At 33.8% G+C, this 21,784-nt stretch overlaps 10 protein-coding genes across 10 annotated transcripts, besides 1 other annotated feature; 5 read left to right on the plus strand and 5 right to left on the minus strand.

Annotated features, from left to right (window-relative positions):
- Nucleotides 1-35: 35 nt before the first annotated feature.
- On the plus strand, nt 36-3,205 carry TA03020 (DEAD-box family helicase, putative; the record flags this gene model as incomplete). The annotated part of the gene is made up of 6 exons (XM_949052.1): nt 36-1,456; nt 1,525-1,707; nt 1,770-1,987; nt 2,057-2,254; nt 2,322-2,558; nt 2,625-3,205. The coding sequence occupies 6 exons, from the start codon at nt 36-38 to the stop codon at nt 3,203-3,205; spliced, it is 2,838 nt and encodes a 945-aa protein (XP_954145.1).
- Nucleotides 3,206-3,249: 44 nt separating this feature from the next.
- Nucleotides 3,250-9,682, plus strand: TA03025 (SfiI-subtelomeric fragment related protein family member, putative; the record flags this gene model as incomplete). The annotated part of the gene is made up of 2 exons (XM_949053.1): nt 3,250-3,276; nt 3,338-9,682. The coding sequence occupies 2 exons, from the start codon at nt 3,250-3,252 to the stop codon at nt 9,680-9,682; spliced, it is 6,372 nt and encodes a 2,123-aa protein (XP_954146.1).
- A 662-nt stretch (nt 9,683-10,344) lies between these two features.
- TA03030 (Rab5 GTPase, putative) lies at nt 10,345-11,609 on the minus strand (the record flags this gene model as incomplete). The annotated part of the gene is made up of 7 exons (XM_949054.1): nt 10,345-10,505; nt 10,565-10,658; nt 10,747-10,823; nt 10,855-10,967; nt 11,000-11,038; nt 11,195-11,264; nt 11,396-11,609. 7 exons carry the CDS (start codon nt 11,607-11,609, stop codon nt 10,345-10,347), a joined length of 768 nt encoding a protein of 255 aa, XP_954147.1.
- Nucleotides 10,432-10,500: a sequence feature (1 probable transmembrane helix predicted for TA03030 by TMHMM2.0 at aa 205-227).
- Nucleotides 11,610-11,872: 263 nt separating the features above from the next.
- Nucleotides 11,873-12,577, minus strand: TA03035 (elongation factor (prokaryotic EFP); the record flags this gene model as incomplete). Its single annotated transcript, XM_949055.1, has 5 exons — nt 11,873-11,958; nt 12,043-12,180; nt 12,212-12,281; nt 12,381-12,445; nt 12,475-12,577. The coding sequence occupies 5 exons, from the start codon at nt 12,575-12,577 to the stop codon at nt 11,873-11,875; spliced, it is 462 nt and encodes a 153-aa protein (XP_954148.1).
- A 148-nt stretch (nt 12,578-12,725) lies between these two features.
- Nucleotides 12,726-13,778, minus strand: TA03040 (uncharacterized protein; the record flags this gene model as incomplete). The annotated part of the gene is made up of 5 exons (XM_949056.1): nt 12,726-12,841; nt 12,901-12,982; nt 13,217-13,231; nt 13,258-13,299; nt 13,641-13,778. 5 exons carry the CDS (start codon nt 13,776-13,778, stop codon nt 12,726-12,728), a joined length of 393 nt encoding a protein of 130 aa, XP_954149.1.
- A 201-nt stretch (nt 13,779-13,979) lies between these two features.
- TA03045 (uncharacterized protein) lies at nt 13,980-16,109 on the plus strand (the record flags this gene model as incomplete). Its single annotated transcript, XM_949057.1, has 9 exons — nt 13,980-14,303; nt 14,435-14,668; nt 14,758-14,931; nt 15,215-15,294; nt 15,427-15,512; nt 15,543-15,622; nt 15,653-15,768; nt 15,822-15,977; nt 16,019-16,109. 9 exons carry the CDS (start codon nt 13,980-13,982, stop codon nt 16,107-16,109), a joined length of 1,341 nt encoding a protein of 446 aa, XP_954150.1.
- A 109-nt stretch (nt 16,110-16,218) lies between these two features.
- Nucleotides 16,219-17,624, minus strand: TA03050 (diphtine synthase, putative; the record flags this gene model as incomplete). Its single annotated transcript, XM_949058.1, has 6 exons — nt 16,219-16,463; nt 16,536-16,600; nt 16,638-16,825; nt 16,871-16,979; nt 17,069-17,250; nt 17,484-17,624. The coding sequence occupies 6 exons, from the start codon at nt 17,622-17,624 to the stop codon at nt 16,219-16,221; spliced, it is 930 nt and encodes a 309-aa protein (XP_954151.1).
- Nucleotides 17,625-18,050: 426 nt separating this feature from the next.
- On the plus strand, nt 18,051-19,172 carry TA03055 (adenylate kinase, putative; the record flags this gene model as incomplete). Its single annotated transcript, XM_949059.1, has 4 exons — nt 18,051-18,170; nt 18,277-18,381; nt 18,546-18,686; nt 18,810-19,172. 4 exons carry the CDS (start codon nt 18,051-18,053, stop codon nt 19,170-19,172), a joined length of 729 nt encoding a protein of 242 aa, XP_954152.1.
- Nucleotides 19,173-19,497: 325 nt separating this feature from the next.
- On the plus strand, nt 19,498-20,172 carry TA03060 (SfiI-subtelomeric fragment related protein family member, putative; the record flags this gene model as incomplete). Its single annotated transcript, XM_949060.1, has 1 exon — nt 19,498-20,172. One exon carries the CDS (start codon nt 19,498-19,500, stop codon nt 20,170-20,172), a length of 675 nt encoding a protein of 224 aa, XP_954153.1.
- Nucleotides 20,173-20,420: 248 nt separating this feature from the next.
- Nucleotides 20,421-21,648, minus strand: TA03065 (uncharacterized protein; the record flags this gene model as incomplete). The annotated part of the gene is made up of 2 exons (XM_949061.1): nt 20,421-21,170; nt 21,475-21,648. The coding sequence occupies 2 exons, from the start codon at nt 21,646-21,648 to the stop codon at nt 20,421-20,423; spliced, it is 924 nt and encodes a 307-aa protein (XP_954154.1).
- Nucleotides 21,649-21,784: the final 136 nt, after the last annotated feature.

Raw genomic sequence — 21,784 nt, forward strand, 5'->3', positions numbered from 1 at the left:
CGTCTAAATATCGTATTATAATCTTAATATAAATAATGGAAGGGGGTTCATCAAGTTCAAAGGAGCCTCCAAAGATAGTCTCACCCTCAAGTAACACATCTGATAATACTTCAAGTTTAGTTAGTAATACCACAGGGAAGAGTAAAGAAGATAGTAAAGGAGATGTGCCTTATTATGAGAAGTATTTGTATGAAATGGATCTAGCAGTGGAGGCCAGTAAGGGCAGAAACCTTAATTTGAAAGATAATCCGAACTATCTAAAAAGGTTACGAGATGAGGCCCGCAGGTCGTATTTGGAAAGACGTGAAGAGGAGAGACTTGAGTTGGCTAGAAGAGAACTAGGAGAGAAGGAAATAGTGTACGATAGTAAACTTAGAAGAGACGAGTTCATACAAAAGTCGCTTAAACTTGATAGGGAGAGAGTAAAATTAGCTGAAACAGCAATTAAAACTAGACCAACAGACTCTAGTGTAATAACATATGAGCTGCCAGATAGCTATGACGAGGATAATTTGAAAAGGTTGGAAGTGATAAAGAAGAAACAGCTTTCAAAGGGGAAAGATAAGCCAGTGAGTGAGCAGGACTTGTGGGAGAGCAAGCTGTACAAGTACGGAATAACGAACTTTGGTGTTGTAGAAGAGGAATCAAAGGGACGAAAACTTGAAGAAGATTCTGAAAATAAGTTAATTGGCGACTTAAGTAATTTTAAGGACCTGGTGGGAGACTCGATAAACTTTATATTGGACTCTAAGATGCCTGAAGTGAGCCTAACAAACATCGTACAAAATCATCTTGATTTTGAGAGTACAAGTGTGAGTTCTACAAGTGATGAAGAGTCTGATACGATTAGCAGGGAGAAAAGGACGAGTAATAAGTATTTGAGTAGACTTGAGAAATTGAAGAAAAAACAACATAAACTTATGCTACAGGAAAGGCAGAAATTGCCTATATACTATTACAGAACTGAGCTCTTAAGCGCTATAAAGAAGTATAAAACTTTGATTGTTGTCGGCGAGACTGGTAGCGGTAAGACAACTCAGATCCCGCAGTACTTGCACGAAGTTGGCTACTCCAAAGCCGGGGTCATAGGGATCACCCAGCCCAGAAGAGTCGCAGCGATGTCGGTAGCAACACGCGTGAGCAAGGAATTGAATGTTAAAATGGGTTCAATAGTCGGCTACTCTATCAGATTTGAGGATTATACAGGCTCAAATACTAAGATTAAGTACATGACTGATGGTATTCTTCTGAGGGAATTCACCTCAAACCCAACGCTGGAAAATTACTCAGTAATCATCATAGACGAGGCACATGAAAGAACATTGCACACCGATGTCATCTTCGGTCTCGTTAAGGACTTAATTAGATATAGAGATGACTTTAGACTAATTATTTCATCAGCCACATTAGAGGCAGAGAAATTTGCTCTGTACTTCGATAATGCCCCTATATTCAAGTATTTCGACATCACTTATGCTATTTAGTTATCAAATAGTTAGAAGAGTTTTTATATAATCTGTTTAGAATACCTGGAAGAAGATACCCGGTCCAAATATACTATACAAAGGCACCGGAGGCCAATTACCTGGACGCCTCAATAATCACAATTCTACAAATCCACTTGACACAGCCAATCGATGGCGATATTTTAGTTTTTTTGCCAGGTCAACAAGAGATTGAATATATACAAGAGGAACTAATCGCAAGGTAATTTTATCTCCATCAGTTACATAAATATTTAATGATCTGTGTCCATAATGAGTTTTTAGACTGAAGAATAGAAAGGATATAAGGGAGCTTATCATATTGTCTATATATTCATCACTGCCCAGTGATATGCAGAATAAAATATTTGAGCCGACTCCAGAAAATTCCAGAAAAGTAATTCTCTCAACCAATATCTCGGAAACTTCAATCACACTGGATAATATCGTATACGTAATTGACACGGGATTTTGTAAATTAAGTCTTTATTCCCCTAAAACAGGTTCATTCATTCATTACCACCCATAGCTATGTACCGCTTTTGTAAATACTAATATATATATATGTTTAGGTCTGGATAGTTTAATAGTAGTACCATGTTCAAAAGCAAATGCGAATCAAAGAAGTGGTAGGGCAGGCAGAGTTAGAGCAGGCCACTGCTTCCGTTTATATACGAAATTGTCGTATGATAAGGAAATGGATGATAATCATGAACCTGAAATAAAAAGAGTTAATCTGTCATCTGTGGTTCTTCTATTGAAATCTATAGGTTAGTTTAAACACTACTTTCTCCAAAACTTTTCACACAAAAATGTATGTATATAATAAATTTGTAGGAATCGATGATTTGTTAAACTTTGATTTTATGGATCCTCCAAGTCCTGAAAGCTTAATAAATTCTCTGGAGTTAATTTATTCACTTGGATGTCTTAACGATTCGGGAGAACTAACAAAACTGGGTAAAATCATGTCGGAACTACCACTAGACCCAATGTACTCCAAAAGCTTGCTCTTCTCAATTCAGCATAAATGCCATGAAGATATTATTATAATACTATCAATGCTCATTCAGAGTATTTTTCTACCTATTTATTCCATCTTTTAACCCCTATATATCCCACCTGTATCTTAATTTTTAGGTAACAATATATTTTATATACCGAAGGATAGGAGAATACATGCTGAGAATAATTACAAGAATTTTTACAACAATAATAGTGACCATTTGATGTTGCTGAATGTGTATAACCAGTGGAAAGAGAACGATTTTTCAATCGCCTGGTGCTACGAAAACTACCTCCAGTACAAATCACTAATCCAAATACAAAACATTATACAACAACTACAGAATTTGATTACAAGGTTAAATTTGATTGATGGCGATTCAGTTAATGGTGACGTTCAAAATAACAAAAAAGACAAGGAACTTGGCTCGAATATGAACTACAATGAAGTTATAATGAAGTGTATAGTGAGTGGGTTCTTTGTCAACGTGGCGGTCAAGAACGAGAAAAAGAGCGAAAAGAACTACAAGACGATTAAGAGTAAACAACTCGTCTATGTTCATCCAAATTCTTCAGTTTTTAAGCAAAATATTAAGTTTGTTGTTTACAACGATTTGGTTCTAACCACTAAGCACTTCATCAGGCAAGTCTCTGAAATTCAGGCAAAGTGGCTCATGGAGTTAGCTCCGCACTACTACCAAAATATTAAATTTTAATAAACTATATATATTTATACTTTATACTATAGTTACTGGGAGATATGCTAAAGCATTTAGGGGAATTGTCTGTATAGGTGATGAAGAGGTGGTAAACTTAGAAAACTGATCAAGTGCTAGGTGAAATCATAGGTACTAACTCAGTCAACCGGGACTGGTACCAGTGCAGGTCAGGTAAGTCAGTCACCAATCACTGAATCACAACCAAAATCAAGTTCATCTGCAACTGATCAATCCAGTAGTGGTAGTGGAGAAAGTCAAGAAGGTCAATCAACAACATCCACTAATCCAGTCACATCTGGTAGTGGTAGTGGTACTGAGGGAACAGTAGTTCCAAAATCAGTAGAACCTACCAAGGTTACTCTGGATATTAACTCCAGTCAGAGTACAAGTCAATTTGACTATACCAAGAGTGATAAAATTAACACTTTCAGAGTCAAGGATGGCCATGTGTTCAGTAAGGTAACTAAGGGAAGTACTGATATTTGGGAGTTTAAAGATAATGACTGTGGAACTAAGGTTATATTTATTGATGAGAATAAGAAATATGTGTCAATCCTACTTCAGAATGGTGGATTTATATTTTATATACTGTCAGATGACGGTACTTGGAAAGACATCACCTCTACCAGACATGATATTGACAGACTGAAATTCTTCGGTGACTCTGATAATCCTCTCACCAAGAATGACTACGACGTTACTATCGCAGATTACTCGTATAGATTTACTTTCAAAGCCGGAGTCAACTGTAAGAAGATCAAGTATGCTGATGACGAACTTTGGAAGCCTAGTGATGATCCCGATTTTGCTGAGATAACTGCGTTTGATCTTGGTCTTGTATCTAACAGTTTCTTTGTGAAGAATAGATCTAAATTTAAGAAACTAGATTTTAATCCGACTCAAGCTAAGGGAGGTCAATCAACAACACCAGTGTCTGAGGTAGTCACTGCCACTAGTGTTCAACAAACTTCATTGACCATCATATCTGAACCTGCTCCAGAAAAGGCTTCTGTTACAGTTCTGGCTCCTACTGGCAGACCTAGACCTAAGAAAACTCCTGAGGTGTCTACTGATAATAGAACAGCTATTACACTCAACATAGCTGAAAAGGCAAGTAATAGCGCCATTGACTTTAAAGAGGATTATCAGAAAAATGTTATGGTATTTAGTTCTAAGGAGAAATACGTATTCAATAAAATCATTAAGACTGGTGGCTCTGAGTGCTGTGACTCCAAGTGCTGTGACTCGGAGACGGTCATTTGGGAGGCCAATGATCAAACTAAGTACTTTGATAAAGTCTATGTTGATGGTCTCGGAACATTTTCGAAAACTAAAAATATGAGTCTTCATCTTTGTAACGGGAACTTTATACACTTAAATGGGTCTGACTCTGGACCCTGGAGTGAGTATCCAGGTGTCATAGATCTTGATGTAAGGATTTCAAAAAGTAATATTAAAGTTGATTACTTTCAGAAAGATAACTATAGGATATATGTGGCTAAACCTGGATACACAATCAGAAAGGTTTTCAAGTCAAAGAAATGTGGTTCAGAATGTTGCTGTTCAGGGTTGGTTATATGGGAGGCACAAGGTGAACACGCACTTAAGGTAGTGTTGATGGGCTCTAAGAAAGAACCAAAACACCTTGCAGTTCTTATGAATAATGGTGAACTTACTCTCCTATCCAAGAGTGGTAAGGGTCAGCCATGGCAGGATGTAACCTCTACAAAGAATAAAATTACTGATCTAAAGATGTATGCTATGGCTGATAGTAAGACCGTGGAGCTTCACAAAGGACACTACTCCATAACCTTGTTTAACGAATTTTATGGTTATTTGTTCTACGATGGAATTGGTTGTGTGAAGGTTACCCATAAGGGTAAGAATATTTGGGACCTGAGGGAGGAAGGTGACTTTGGTTGCCTGAAAGGAGTCTTCCTTGATTTGAAATCTAATAAGTTTAACGTAATGAATGATGATGATAGGTGCTGGGTATGTGAAGAGGTCAGGAAGGTAAATCCTGTCACCCTCGACATCAGCAGTAAAGCCAGTACTGACGACTTTGATTATACGGTCGATCATAACAGAAAAATTAACATCTACACCTCCAAGGGTAACGCAATGTTCTATCAGGTCATTAAGACGAGTAGTACCAATTGCTGTGGCTCACGATGTTGTGGTTCAGAGACTGTGATCTGGGAGGCCAGTGATCCTCAAAACTATGCCAGCAAGGTTTTTGCAGATGGTGTAGGTGCCTGTAGCAGTACCAAAAACGTTAGCATATACTTGTTGAACGGTGAAATATTACACTTTAATGAGGGTGATAATGTGTGGCAGAAGTCTGATGACAAAATTATCCTTGACGTCGATAAGACCTCTAGTACCATTGGTTATGACTTTGTCCATCATGGTGAGACGAGGACATTCACTGTAAAGCCTGGATACCTATTCAAAACTGTAATGCTCAGTAGTTCGTTGACTTGGCTAGTGTGTGGTTCGAGTTGTTGTAAGTCAGCATGTCTTTCAGATCATATTTTTTGGGAGGCAGAAACTGAAGAGGAGTGTTCAACCAAGGTTACGGTCTATGGTGTCAAAACAACTGTTACGAACATTAACATATTCCTCAAAAATAATGAGGTTAAACACTTTCACAAAGCGGACGGGAAGTGGGTTTTAGAAACTAGCATTGTTCTTGATATTGAGAGTAATAAGGATAATGACCTATTTGAATATAGATCCACAAGAAACTTCGGTCACTTCAATCCTAAGCCCAATTTGACTATCACCAAGATCGTAAAGAAATCCCTGGAGATATGGACTGCCAAACCAAAGGATCATGGACTCAAGGCAGTACTGATGGGTTCTGGTAAGGATGAGAAATTCATGTCCATTCTGCTACAGAGTGGTAACTTTGTACTTCTTAGGAAGTGTGGTAAAGGTGAATGCTGGGAAGACATCACTCAGGAAAAGAGTGATTTCTCAGATATCAAGATGTATTCCCTGGAAGAGGGTACATCCAAGTATCATCTCCTGACTGGGAATGATTATGATCCAATAATATTCGAGTCTAGATATGGATATGAATTTAAAGATTCTGTTAAGTGTGTGAAGATCACATACAATGATAATCTACTGTGGTCACACACTGATGATCCTGAGTTTGGATACCTGAAGGGTCTATATCTGGATCTTCCTAAAGACCAGTTCAGTGTCACAAATCTTAAAGATCAGACAAAGCAACTTACCAAAGCTAGGATTGTTCTTAATATTGAGAAGACTCAGAGTAGTAATAGGTATTTCTACTTAAAGGATGATGATATTCATACATACACGCCCAGATCTGTATATGTATTCAAAAAGATATCTGATGGTACCACATTGGTTTGGGAATCTAAAACTGATGTCTTAGGCAGATTGGTAATGTCTAAGATTAAGGATGGTGTTAAATACCTAGCCATATTACTCACAAATAATATGTTCAAACTATTCAAACTGGAGGATGGTAAGTGGACCGAAATCACCGATACCAGACACGATGTTTCCAAACTTAAGTTCTTTGGAGAGAATGATACTGTGCTTACGTCCTCAGACTACAAGGTTTCGTTAGTCGATCTATCGTATCAATGCACATTTAAATCTGGAGGCATCTGTAAGAAGATCATGTATGATGATGACGATCTTTGGAAACACACGGATGATCCTAAGTTTGAGTCAATAGAGAAATTTCATCTAAATCTTATATCAAACAATTTATTTGTTAAGAATTACCCTGAGTTCAAAAAACTAGATTATAAACCGACTACTGTAACATCTGCTGTATCAGCTCCTCTAACATCTGTTACCAAACCAGCTGAACCTACAGGCACTCCTGTTGCTGTTGACATATCCAAGACCAAGAGCACCAAACAGTTAGACTACTTTAAGGATGGAGATTGTGAAAAATATACTCCTAAGGATGGCTTCAAGTTCAACAAGGTTACTAAGGGAGGTACCGTTATTTGGGAAACGAAAGATAATGTCTTTAGTAAATTAGTCAGGACTAAGACTAAGGATGACGGAAAATATCTAGCAATACTACTCACAAATAATACGTTCAAACTGTTCAAACAGGAGTCTGGTAAAGATAAGCCTTGGGTGGATATAACATCCGATAGAGCCGATGTTTCTAGACTTAGGTTCTTTGGAGAGAGTGACACAACTCTAAGTCAGTCCGAGTATGAAGTTACAATAGTCGATTATGCTTATCAATTCACTTTCAATTCTGGAGTGAAGTGTAAGAAGATAAAATATGCTGATGATGATGTTTGGAAACACACGGATGATCCTAAGTTTGAGTCAATCATAAATTTACAACTTGGTCTTATTTCAAACAATTTCTTTGTTAAGAATTACCCTGAGTTCAAAAAACTAGAAATCAAACAAACTACTGAAACGGCAGCTGTGATAACTCCAGTGTCTGTCACCAAACCAGCAGAACCAACGAAGATAACTCTGGATATAGAAAAAACTGAGACCACTAGTGAGTTTGAATACACTGATCAGAATGGTGTCATTACATACGCTGCTAAGGATAACCACCTGTTCGATAAGGTATCTCAAGGTACCAAGGTTGTTTGGGAATCTAAAACTGATGTCTGTGGTACTTTGGTCAGGACTAAGACTTCCAAGAGTGTTAAATTCCTGGTTGTCTTATTGACAAATAATATGTTCACATTATTCCATCTGGACGGTAATGAGTGGAAGGATATCACTTCTGATAGACATGATATTACTAATCTTAAGTTCCTTGGTGAGAACGATGCTGAAATTACGTCGTCTGACTACACAGTAACCATAGTCGATCTATCCTATACCTTCTTATTCAACACTGGAGTCAGCTGTAAGAAGGTGAAGTATGGTGATGACGAAGTATGGAATCATACTGACGATACTAAGTTTGCTGATATAAAGTCATTTTCACTAGGTCTTGCCTCAAATAGTTTCTTCGTTAAGAACCAGTCTGATGAAGTCAAGAAGATAGAAGAGAAGGCTGAAGCTGAGGCTAAGGCTGCTGAAGCTAAGACTGAGGAACCTGAACCGACTTCAGTCACTGAGGCTCAAGAAGATGAGGGTGAGGCTGAGACTAAGCCCGTCACTCCACCAGCTCCTACTCCTGAGACTACTCCAGCTGAACCTACAGTCACTGCCGTTGCCCTTGACATTGAAAAGACTCAAAGTACAAGTGAGTTCGACTATAGTGATCAGAATGGAATTGTCACATACAGTGTTAAGTCTGGACATGGATTCAATAAGGTTACTAAGGGTACCATTGTTATTTGGGAATCCACTGATCTTTATGGCACTTTGGTCAGGACCAAGGTATTCAGTAATAATGAAAGATTTTTGGCCATTATATTTTATAACAATGCTTTCAAGTTGTTCCGTCAGTCAGAAGAGGATAAGCGTTGGGAGGATATCACTGAGAAGAGACATGATGTCACCAAATTGAAGTTCCTAAGTCATAGTGATCGTGAATTTACGAATGTTGACTTTACAGTTTCCTTTGTTGACTTCTTTTATACTTATAAGTTCAATGATGGAGTCAAATGTAAGAAGATCATGCTGGGTGAAGGTGAGCTATGGACTCATGCCGAAGATCCTGAGTTTTCGGAGATAAAGTCACTTTCTCTAGATCTTCCTATAAATAAGTTCTATGTCACAAATCTTAAAGATAAGACAAAAGAACTTACCATGCCTAATATTATTATTGACTCTCTTGACATTAAAACTAGTCAGACCACAACTGGGTTTGACTACTCTAGGATTTCTGATTTCCATAAATGCACTCCTAAGTTTGGATATGTGTTTAGTAAGGTTGCTTATGATAACACTGTTATCTGGGAATCTAAGGATAATCTATATGGTACCCAAGTAATGTTTATTGAAGGTGTTAAATATCTAGCCATCCTAATGACTAATAACGTGTTCAAACTGTTCGAACATCACAATGACAAGTGGCACGAAACAACCTCTAAAAGACATGATGTTACAAAGGTCAAGTTCTTTGGTGATAATGATACTCCTTTAAGCTCGTCTGACTACAATGTTTCCTTTGTGGACTTCTTTTATAGATTAAAGTTTAATACTGGTGTCAAGTGTAGAAAGATTAAGCTTGGAGATGAAGAACTGTGGAAACATACTGATGATCCTAAATTTTCAGAAATCATATTATTTTCACTGGGTCTAGCTTCAAACAATTTCTTCGTGAAGAGCATGGCTGGCCACTGTAAGAAACTGCCTGAGCCTGCAGTGCCTACCAGTACCACTGAAGCTGAAGAATCTACAGATCCCGCCCAGCCTGCTCAACCTGCGGGACAGCCTGCAGAATCCGCCGAGACTAGCACCTCTGCACAACCTGCAGAATCCAATCAGCCCGAAGAGCATGACTCCTCCGAACATTCTACCCCTCCTACTTCAAGTGCATCATCTTCCTGAATCTTCTGATCCCACTCCAGTTCCCTGATCCTAGTTCCTGTACCCATTGAATCCTATTAGTTTCCATTCCAAACTTAAGTTTCTTGGTCCTGATTCTGAACTCACTAGTGATTCCTATGATATCATTATGTATCCAAATCCAAATTCATTGTTATATATTCTTAAAGATTCTATGTGTGTTCAATTACTATATAATGATGTTGTTGTTTGGAAACTATCCTTTGAACCATATCCTGTATCTATATACTTTAGATCCTATACATTTACTGACTCTCCATTTAGTGCCATATTATATTTGAACTTTGATCCATATTATTATACATATGTTTATGATGGTAATATGTGGATTCTTAGGAAAGATTTGTCTCATTGTTATTCCTTTAAACTAGATCCATCTATGCATCCCAAAGATATCACTATTGTAACTGAATCTGGTGGTTCTGACTCCTTTGGAGTTGTTGAAAGTTCCTTACCAAGATTGTTGCCATTGATATAATTCTTTTTAGGATCAACAAGTTTTTTTACTTCAAATTATTAGATTCATTTTTATATCATTTCTTCATCACCATACCCATACATATATATAACTATTAACTGATGTAATGAATAACTATAACTGTATGGTGTATTGATAGGATGATATAACAAATTGTGTTAATGGGTTAGTTATTACAGCATTTAAACTTGTTCAGGCTCGTTCGGTTCTCCATCTTAAACCCATCATGAAACTCACTTAACCTCTTACACTTCGGTATCAATTTAGCTAAAACCGAAGTCAAACAAATAATCAAATAAATTATAGGTAACCAGTAACTTATATCAGCTAAATAGTTACTAATAAATGAGGATTGGTGAATAACTAATTGCATATATGGGAAATACCAATTTCAGTAAAGAGTTTGTGCACATTTTGACCAGTTTTAGCAGACGTTTCCATAAATAAACAATTATTAGCTGAGGCAAAATCCTGCACCATCTACATAATTTTACACTAATCATATCAACAGTATATAACTATAATTAATAAATTTTAGTAAAAAATAGAATTTTGGTAGAAATAATACAGTAAGTAGGTTAAAGAATGCACGTACATCAGTATCTACTTTGCGATCTTCTAAATCAGCTTTATTACCGGCAAGTGCTAAAAAATAAGATAAATCAGTTAAAAGTACCTAATATAATATTTGGTTCCACATGAGATTTAAGTTCTTTTATCCAGCTTTTAGCCTGATCAAAAGAGTCCTTCAAAGTAATATCATAGACAATTATTGCAGCAGCAGATCCCCTACAAATTAATACTACAATCGATCGAGTTACCTATAATACATTGGAGCCAATGTTCTATAACGCTCTTGCCTACACATTTTTTGTCAAAAAATATTAATACTCAGCTAGAAATATGACACAATTTAGAAATTTTAACTAGCTACTTTAAAACTGTTAATTAGTAACAAGTAAGAACTTGTAACAAATAAAGAGCTGAATAAAGAATGTGTAAAGATGAATATATACCCTGCGGTATCCCAAATTTCAAATTTAACGTTACAATCATCTAATTTTACAGTTTGTGTCATAAAAGCAGCTAAAAATATTTTTAATACATCATAATTTATAATGTTTGGCAATGACGTAACTCAATTAATCATAAATTAAGCCATAAAATAATTAAATAATAGCTAAACAGTAACGAATGAACTAGTTAGTGGAAAAAACCTCCGATGGTGGATTCTTGGAATTCCATGAAAGTATTTTTGACAAATCGGCCAACAAGGCAGCTTTTGCCAACTGATGCGTCACCGAGTATTACCAACTTGAACTGATACACGGGATTTTTTGATTTAGAGTCAGAATGTGAGGAATTTGTGCTTTCTTTCCCATTCCCGCCCTCAGAAGGAGAGACGAAACTATTTATTAGCTCCTTGATCATTTATAAATATATTATTACGATTATACAAATATAAATACAAATATATTAAAACAATTTTGCGATTTTATTAAATTACAGTCAAATCTACATTTTACTCTTTATTCACACCTTCCACACTACACACCCATCAACACTATTGACAACTATAACTTCATTATTCCAATGATAAAGCTTCGCATAGTAATATTAGTAGTATATTAATACTTTAATGTACAATTAAGGAATTTTATTAGGTTGAGTTGTATCAGTGATATTATATTTGATCATTTGACTTTTGAGAGGATATGATTTGGAATGGTGACTTTAACAATGTTATCAGAGTGATAATAAACTTGAATCTCATCACCCGCTAAATAATCTTAATTAACTCTTAAAGTAATCAAAATAACCTTTTGAGTAGATAGATAATATTAATAGTTATGTATGTTGATACGTGATAGAAATTGGTGTGCTTGTCCTATGAGACTGAGGTCAATGGATTTATCTTCGAAGTTGTGGTCTGAGACTATTAGTTCCTTTGCATCTTCGTCAACGTATTGAACCAACGCGTTGTGACGTTCCAAATCAACTTCTACACAACTCTTTCATTATATGAGACTAACTTTCAACTTTTGAGTTTATTGGATAATTCTGTGTAAATACCTTTCTGCTCATCAAGTCCATGTACTCCAACTACATCAAAGTCACTGTATATATTATTTGTGTAGCTAGGTCCTCCGAAATTAGAATAACTGGTGTGAAGAGTAGCTGGGAATATCCTCTGTAACTTACTTGTATAGATGATGATCCACGACCTTGTTTAAGTTGTCTAAAACTAACAACTTCACAATATTTACCTAACAAACAGTGATAAAAACAATAATACCTTGGTGTAAAAATACCATCCCTTGCCTTAGGGAACTGGCTGAAAATGTGGTAAAACACCTTAAAAATGCCCTTTGGGCTGAAAAAATTCCAAACCCAGTCATTAAATAGTAAATTATTGAAATCTTAATGGCTCCCTAAATCTATCCACGGACTCCGGTTTATAAACTGATTGTATCCGGTTATCAATCTTCAATAAATCCAATACTATTTCCAATTTCCTAATCAACCATTAACCCTTAAACTAGTGAATTAATGTGTAATAATGAACTTTTGTTTGAAGAATTTGCCATTGAGTAGTTTTATAGCATCTTTGGCTTCATTTTCCTCTAAATATACATAACAACTTCCCAACGGTTTATTTCTCCCTAATAATACTCATTTAACTGATTATACAATTAACTGTATAATTATATAAATTAGGTACTGGTTATAAAATGAACTGAAGATAAATTAAAGCCTGAAAAAAGTTGCTTAATGTCAGACTCAGTAACATCAAAGGGTAATCCCTAAAATCACTTTAAAATTTAAAAAATAATAAATGTAAATAACTGTAAAGGTAAATAAAGCTTGAAATGTTAGCAAAAACACCTTAACCAAAAGTCTAAAATTCAAATCCTTAAAAGTGGAAAAGTTACGAAATAATAACATTGAATGATGGAATCTAGAAGTCAACCCACTAACAAGTAACACACTTCAAATAATAAAAATATACGATTGAATAATATTAATATTAAAAGTACAATAGAATGTTTAAACTAAAATTTTTCATATTAAAAACAACATTGACAATCAAAAGGACATAATTCGGTATCACCTCCTTTTCCTAAAAATTTATTTATTTGAGGCCAAAAAATACTTTATTCAATGCTTAAAATATTATATCAATATTTTTAAACTTTGATAGTTGATAATATAATATTATTGAGGATAATATTAATAATATATATTAGTATGAATAATAATATAGATAATGTATAAATTAAGGGTTATGTGGAGTAATATCATACCTATATTTAATTCCTCAATGGTATAAATTGGTAAATTATCGATAGTTCTTCTACGAATGTTTTGGGTTATTTGACTTGTGCTGTATTCCTCCTTTTTGATCTTTATTTTCTTTTTTCGAAGACTTTCATTTAATTTATTTATTTTACTATTTTTTACTTTTGCAAGATTCCCCTTTGCGATGATCTTACCTTTGGAATCTCCCGTTTCCTTACTACTTTTCAAAGTTTTAAAAATGTCATTTAATTTATTTTTATTTTTCTCTAGATCTTTTTCATTTTTGACATTTTTTACCATATTTTTATTATTTGGAGTTTTTTCAAATTTATTAAATGATTTTAAATATAATTAATATATTAAATAGTGTCCACTATCACATAATCTAAAGTGTATTATAATCTAATGAAATAATGTAAAATAATAAAATTCATGTAAAATAATCTAAAGTGTAATATAATCTAATGAAATAATGTAAAATAATAAAATTTGTGTAAAATAATGGAAAGATGTTTATTTCGTATGCGTATGGATGTAGATTACAATGAGTTGATAGAGTTTGAGTTGTTAGCGCTGGCTGAGCTTCTGGGTGTAAGTTCTGGAGACTTTAAGTTATCCTATTACAAGGACGAAAATATCACTTGTAAACTCTATTCTCAGTCCTTGACTGAATATTATCTCAATTGTTCGCCTGGAAATCCTGTTTCTGATTTCAAAAGACTTGAAACTACTGACCAAAATGTCTTTCTCTTTGGCAGTGTTCCCTCAACTGATATAGCTAAAGCTATTTTTGATCGCTCAATACTTAACAAAGAAATTATAAACGTATTTTTACTACTATACTATAACCTATTTGTTTACTTCATTTTCTAACTTTTTACCTTTAATTGATGTTATATAGTTAATTGTATAGTATTATTAAGAGTTATTTATATAACTATTATCTGGGTTTGTAGGTATGGGCTGAGTGTGAGAATTATGATGAGATATTGGACTACGTGTTAAATGAATGTAAAGCTGAGATGGAGTCCCACTTACTGGGTAAAAGCTGGTGTGTAAAGTATAGTAAATACAACAATAAATCAAATTCCGATGACATAATTAAAGTTTTGGATAAATTATTACCAATTTTTCAACATGCTGGTGATGTCGATTTAATTAATCCAATCACCAAAATCGCCATTATCGAAGTATTTCCCATTAATCTACTCAGTTATATATAAACTATTCTATACTTATTCATAATAATATTCGATGCTGAGATTTAATAATTCAGTAGAAATATAATATAAATAAGAAGACTTGTGAGAAGAAATTGGATAGGATATATTTTGGGAATATATTATTTGAGCGTAATGACAGTCCCTGGTGGACCAATTATTGTCTTTCTAATAGGCCGATTTTAGGTCCAACTTCTCTTGAAAATTCACTTGCATTTATTCTCTCAAATTTGGTACTCCATTACGGTGCTTGGTCCAACGGATAGTAGTCCAATGGCAGTAGCCCCTCCAGGGGCTCCTATAGTTATCCTAGTTATATACTCCTAGTTATCTACTGTACTTACTTAACTCCAGGGAGTTATTTACTACTAATTTTATACTTATTTAGTCCCTTCTGAGACGTAGTTATTTATTTGCTAACCTAATCAACTTTTACATTTGTATCCAAAAACACTAATTTTAGAACTATTTTATACTAAATTAGCTAAATAGTTAATTTTGTTATAAATGTACTAGGGTAAAGTGAAGACTGGGAGTGTTGTTTATGATCCTTTTGTTGGCTCTGGTGGTTCATTAATCTCATCGTCGATCTTCGGGTTATAAATCATTTACATTTAGTTGTAGACCCTGTTATTCATAATTCTAGTCTTTATATACAATTATTCATAAATTGTAATTATTTCTTAAAATTAGTCAACTTTATATAATACTGTGTAATGATGTGTTAGTGGGTATTGTATTGGAAGTGATATTGATATACGGATATTGAGGGGTTGGGGGATTTCTTATATAAAAAGTAACACTTCCGAGTCAAGTAATTTAATAAATTAACGAAATTTCATAGATGAGAAAAATATTTTCGTCAATTTTAACCATTACAAATTATTGGTTCCTGAGATTATTCGATTTGACATCAAACACTCTGTAATCATAATTACTTTAATATTATTTTAGCCATTCAAACATTCTAATGGATGGGTTGATACCATTATCACAGATCCTCCTTATGGTACTAAATTACTCTTGGACAATTCCTACTATAAACATACTATAAATATTAATTTTATAGTTATTAATATAATAAATACCCTTAAATGGGAATAACTTCTATTGTAGGTAACAGAGCAAGTTATATGAATAATAAACTGATGAAAAATATAAATAATAATTTGAGACATAAAAATTGCCTTGAGTTAATTACGTTTTTACTACAAATTGGTCTCAATGTGCTAGTCAAGCACGGCAGACTCATATTCCTACTACCATCGCATGTTAACAAGTATCCACACTAATTATATTAACAAATTAATATTCTAATAGTATAGACGAGAGTTTGAGCTTAATAAACTGTAAAGGCTATAAAGTGGTTTACGTAGGACAACAATTACTGACTGGAGGTAACAAGCACTAAATAAAATTATTGTAGGACAATGTAGATTCATCATAACATTAGAAAAACTATAACTAATCACAATTAATCCTGATAATATAGTTATATGTGTTAGATAGAGTAAAGAGTGTTATGAGTAGTGGTTGAAGAAGAGCTGTTCGTAATGATGTAAATGTGGAGAGCAGACGATGAGTGAGTGTAAAGGAGGCCCAAAGTCAAAGTTTAATAAATCTTCAAGTTTACCAGACTTTATTATTTGATCTTCTGAACTCAAGCGAGCTATGCCAATCACCATAAAGTCAATCTTACCTATTTTAAATCTTAGAATAATAGTAAAATTATAGTAATAGTTATGGTAGTGAGTTACTGTATTCACTATTGGATTGTATGAATAGTAATTGTTCAATTGCCTTGTTTACAGTCATGAATCTATAACTATGTTAATACTATTAATATTTGAGTAATAGGGGAAAATTCCGAATTCAAAATTGTAAATGACAGGTAATAAATAACTAATCGTAGAGATTAGGAAGCACCGTCATGAAATACCTGGGCTCCTCAAATATGAGTTTATTTTTCATAATGTTTTCAACACTCCGTTCCCTAACTTTAATATCCAATAAACACAACGTGTGTAAATTGTTGTTATAATTCTGCATTATCTTGTCGTAGAAACTAAAAGGCTTCCAATTCTCCTCAAAAAACGGTATCGATACAGTCTCACCAAATCTATACAACTAATCCATAACAATATATAATTAAGTAAGTATGTGAAGAGTTACTTGTAGTCCTGTGATTCCAACGGAATTGAGAATACTGGCATTATGAATGACATTAACATTTATGCCAGAGTTCATGGCTTTATAATATATTTCAACATGAGTTGTGGCACTAATAAATCATTATACTGTAGTATATTACAATTTTAGTAAAAATTCCAAAAATGGAATAATATGAAAAGGGTTGAAATGTGTAATAACTAGGGATAATAAATATATGGGTAGGTAGTAAGGGAAGAAAGAGGAGTAAGGGGATACCTAAATGGATCTCCTGCAATAAGTAAGGCCACATTTTTGTCCTTAGCTTCATTTAATAATGTATCATTCTGTTCCTCTACAAATATTCTATCCACCTCCTTTATCTCCTTCCCATAATACTCCTCCTATAAACCCATAACTACTGCTTAAAGATATATATGTAGTTTAGGTGGAATTAATTAGAAAAATAGCGATTTTGGAAATAAATGTTAAAAATTGATCGGGTTAGGAAATTAAAATTTTCCTCTCTAACTATTGCTGGTATAGTAACACATCTAGTAAAAAATAATTTAAAAAGGTAAGTTATGTTGGAAAAGTAAAAGGGTAGAGTAATAAAGGATTAGATAAGTAAGAATACTAGTTTGTGTTTATCAGAGTTGATAAGGAATGATGTATAGATTTCAAGATATACAATATCTGCGTCTTTAATAGCTTTGAACCCTTTAATGGTAATATCTTCAACATCACCAAGTCCAAGTCCAACAATACTCAGAACCATTATAATACAATTAATATACAATTAAACAATATTATAATACAATTAAAGGAACAATTAATATACAATTAAATAATTTTATAATTTAATTTTTATTGCTAAAGCCATTACGAAAGTTCAAGGTGTTAATGGCCTTAAATAAGTTAATGTAATGCTCTGGATATATGTGTAATAATGGGGAATCTTAGTAAAATGCCACTCAATTATTATAATAGTGATAATTCCATTTGATTCCTTAGATTATTCAAATTGTTCTTTTAATTTTAATAATTTTTAAGGTTCAAAATTTTTGTAACTTCACAGATTCTACCAATTTGTACAAATTCAGTAAATTAACAATAATTCATATATTTTGAAAGTTAATTTGCTTTAATTAATTTGTTTTGTTTATTTGATTTGTGAAATTATTGATATTTTCGAATTTGGGAAATGGCAAACCTGGAAGACTACGAAACGACTGATTTACTCTCAGAACTCAAACGCAGATATAACTGCCTCGGGAAACCACAAGGCAATTTCGTCTTCCTAGGACCACCAGGATCCGGGAAGGTATTTCTCCACCCAACTATATAGTTACTTATAATTTTTAACTCCTGAAATCAGTTTGTTAGCTAACTTCTGAGATATATAGTTAGAAGTATAATTATTTGAATAGGGAACTCAATCACATATATTGAAGAATAGTCACTGCTACTGTCATGTATCAACCGGCGACTTATTCCGTGAGGCCATTAAATCCGGCACACCACTTGGTCTTAAGGTAATCATTAGTGTGCTTGCTCTACACTACTAGCTCCTACACTAGTTATTTCTACCTTGCAACACTACATTATTTACGATTTCCTAATTATGTTCCGTTAAGTGAACCAGATATTTTTCATAAAATTGTAACTTATTCAACAATGTAAGGAATATTTATGATAGGCTAAAGAGTTCATTGACAAGGGTCTATTAGTTCCAGACGATTTAACACTAAGTCTTGTCCAAGAAAGAATTAATTCCCCCAAATGCAGACGCGGATTCCTTCTCGATGGATATCCGAGAAACATATCACAAGCTAAAGATGTATTTTCATACATAGTTATCTCTAGTTATTCTAAATTTTGTAATCTTAACGTTAATTGTAAACCATGAAAGTTACCCAAATGTAGTTAGTATATAAATAAATAAATAATGATGTGGATGTAGTTGGGGAAATTGTTGAAAAGTGTTGGAAAGAAGTTGAATGGAGTGTTTTCATTTAATGCCTCCGATGAGGTGATAGAGAAGCGAGTAGTGGGACGCCTAGTTCACCCAGGCTCAAATCGCGTATACCATAAAGTGTTTAAACCGCCGAAGGAAGAAGGTAAAGATGATCTCACAGGAGAACCATTGATAACGAGAAAAGACGATAGCCCTGATATTATTAGGAAGCGTTTGGAAGTGTACAAAAAGGAAACTGCACCACTGGTTGAGTATTATAATAACGAAAACTTGCATCATAGCGTCAACGCAAATAATAGCGTTGAGTCGATAACGAAAGTAATTTTTCTTGGGTTTAATTTTGTTTAGGAAGTGGAGAAATTAGTGCTCAAAACATCCAAACTCTAATGTAGTATATATCCATACACACTTATTCAGTATATCTAAGAGTTTTTGATTCATAGATAAACTTACAGGGTGTTTTTGCATTTAATTCGAGAATCAGTTGAGGAGAATTTACCTATAATATTTGTAAAATAAAATAATTGGTCATTAACACTTAAAATGTTTGCAAGAGGTGAAATAAATGGGAATTAAGATGTTTAATTGATTCACATAGCAAATGTGTAAGAGTGAATTAACCCTACCAATCAGCTGTCAACATGAATTAAGAATAAAATGCCGTAAGTTATAGATGCTGGAGGAGAAATTGGAGTACAAGGCTGAACTAGTGGATGGTAAGCCGGTGTTATGTTGTAAATTTGGTAATGATAAAGATTGGAACAATATCACAAATTTAAGATATGACGTTGAGAAATTAACGTTCATTAGTTTGGATAACAAGAAATTCACTTTTTCAAACTGTAGTAATGAGTTAAAAGATCTAACGTTCGCTATAATGTTTGGTTGTGTTTGTTCTGAGGTAATTTATAAGGACCAAATACTTTGGAGTTACTGGGTGAGTCCTTTCTGTGGTTATCCTATTAAACTGCTTTTCAACCTTAAAAATAATACCTTGGCTCTGTCTTTCAAGCAAAATAAACTCATACCTCTAAATATCAACTGTTACAATTCCACTAATAGTGATATTAGTGGTGAGTCAATTAACTCCGTAAATACTGTGAATGACATGATTGACGGTATATTTGAGATTGAGAATGGGTTCGTAGAGATGATAGATAAGGATGGATGTGTAAATACTGTGGAGACGAGTTTGGGTTTGGCATGGCGAAGGGAACCAGACGAACCGTTCCCAGTCTCGGTGATATACCAAGGGAACAACCGGGTGATAATTGTTAGCAGGAATCAGTTCATAACTTGTACATTTAATGGAGTTCAATGGTCCAGAAACACCACTAAAACACTTTAAAAAATATAAATATAGTTGAATTAGCATAATATATCTACTATAAACCCTAATTCACGAGTTTACACTTAACTACTTAATAAAACCCTAAATTACGAGTATACATATACATAATAGTATATAATGAGTAGTATAGTAAAGAAAACATCAAATTAAATGTTTTGAATTAAAATTTTAAGATTCAACCCAGTTATATTTATATTTTGCACGTAGTTCCTCTATTGAAACCTAAAGCCATTTTGCATCATTAACTATACAATAACTAATGGAACAAAATATATGTAACTAGAGTGTAAAAATACTTCGTCGGTAGAGTATGAGAGTTTGGTGTTTGGAATTGATGGCAGTGGTATTGGTAAAGGTTTTGAACCCGTAACTTTATAGTATATCACCTTCTCTTCCTTCATGTTCTCTTCAGTTTTAGCACTCTTCACGTCCCACCCACTCTCAAATTTATTACTCACATTCATGACGTCAACACCATTAGTATTGTTCACACTAACAACTGGGTTCTGTGTATTAATACCATTAACAGTGTTAAGTGTGTTAGTGGTCGAGTGATTAATGGTCAAAAATGGTTTGATGTGTAATTTAGTACTAACAGTGTCTTTATCAGGTTTTTCCTGTTGTATTGGTAAGCCGTAGGCATCCAATATTAATAACTTATTACCAGTCACTACATTCTCACTCTCGACTTTATTTGTGTCAACTGTACTTGTGGTCGCTGTAGCAGTTGTGTTAGTAACAGTGGGAATAGCAGCAGCATTGTTGTAGAGTGTATTAATAGGAGCGATGGGAGTGAAAGAATTGGGTAACTGAATTTGTGTCCAATTAATTCGTTGTTGTTTTTGTTTGTTGATGTTGTTGAGTTTCGTGTAATGTTGTAATCGGTGTTCTTCTATGATATCAACTGGAACGCCGTTCATGCCCTGAATTGTTGAAGTTATGTTATCACGACCCTCTAATGAATTGGGTACTCTATTCAATGTCGATTTATGTACCTATATACCCCAATAGGGGTTCATTATACAATCGAATATTGTTTGGATATATAAAACTAGCTAAAATTATTGGAAAATAATTCTAAAAATAGTGAATTTGGAATTAAAATCCCAAAATTGATCAGGTTAGAGAAAATAAATTCTCCTCTCTCCTCTCAATTGCTACTATAACTACTTAGATACCAAAAATTAATTAAAAATTGTAAAATGAATATCAAAGAGGTTGTAATAATTACATTAACTTGGGTAATATAAGTAAAGGTATATAAATAACTGGTAAAAAATAGTATCGTGGTAGAAGTACCTGTTGTAGATGAACTAATAGGCCATTGGCAGTTTCAAGTTTACGATTGCATTCTGGACATTTGAAATGTTTGGCTTTCTGGTGCTGGATGAGCACTTTTTCATTATGAAATTCACGGAGACAAAAAAAACAAAAAGGCTTTATGGTACAAGACTTCCTACTCTTCCGACCCATCCCTATCTATTCCCTTCACTTTATTAAAATTATTCCAAAATTAACAAAATGATAATTAATTTATTTTATCACCTAAAATACACCTCACAAATTTTTACTCTATTTAATGGTAATTTTTTTTAACAAATTCAATTCC

This window comes from Theileria annulata, chromosome 1, assembly GCF_000003225.4.
Source record: "Theileria annulata chromosome 1, complete sequence, *** SEQUENCING IN PROGRESS ***".
Classification (NCBI taxonomy): Eukaryota; Apicomplexa; class Aconoidasida; order Piroplasmida; family Theileriidae; genus Theileria; species Theileria annulata.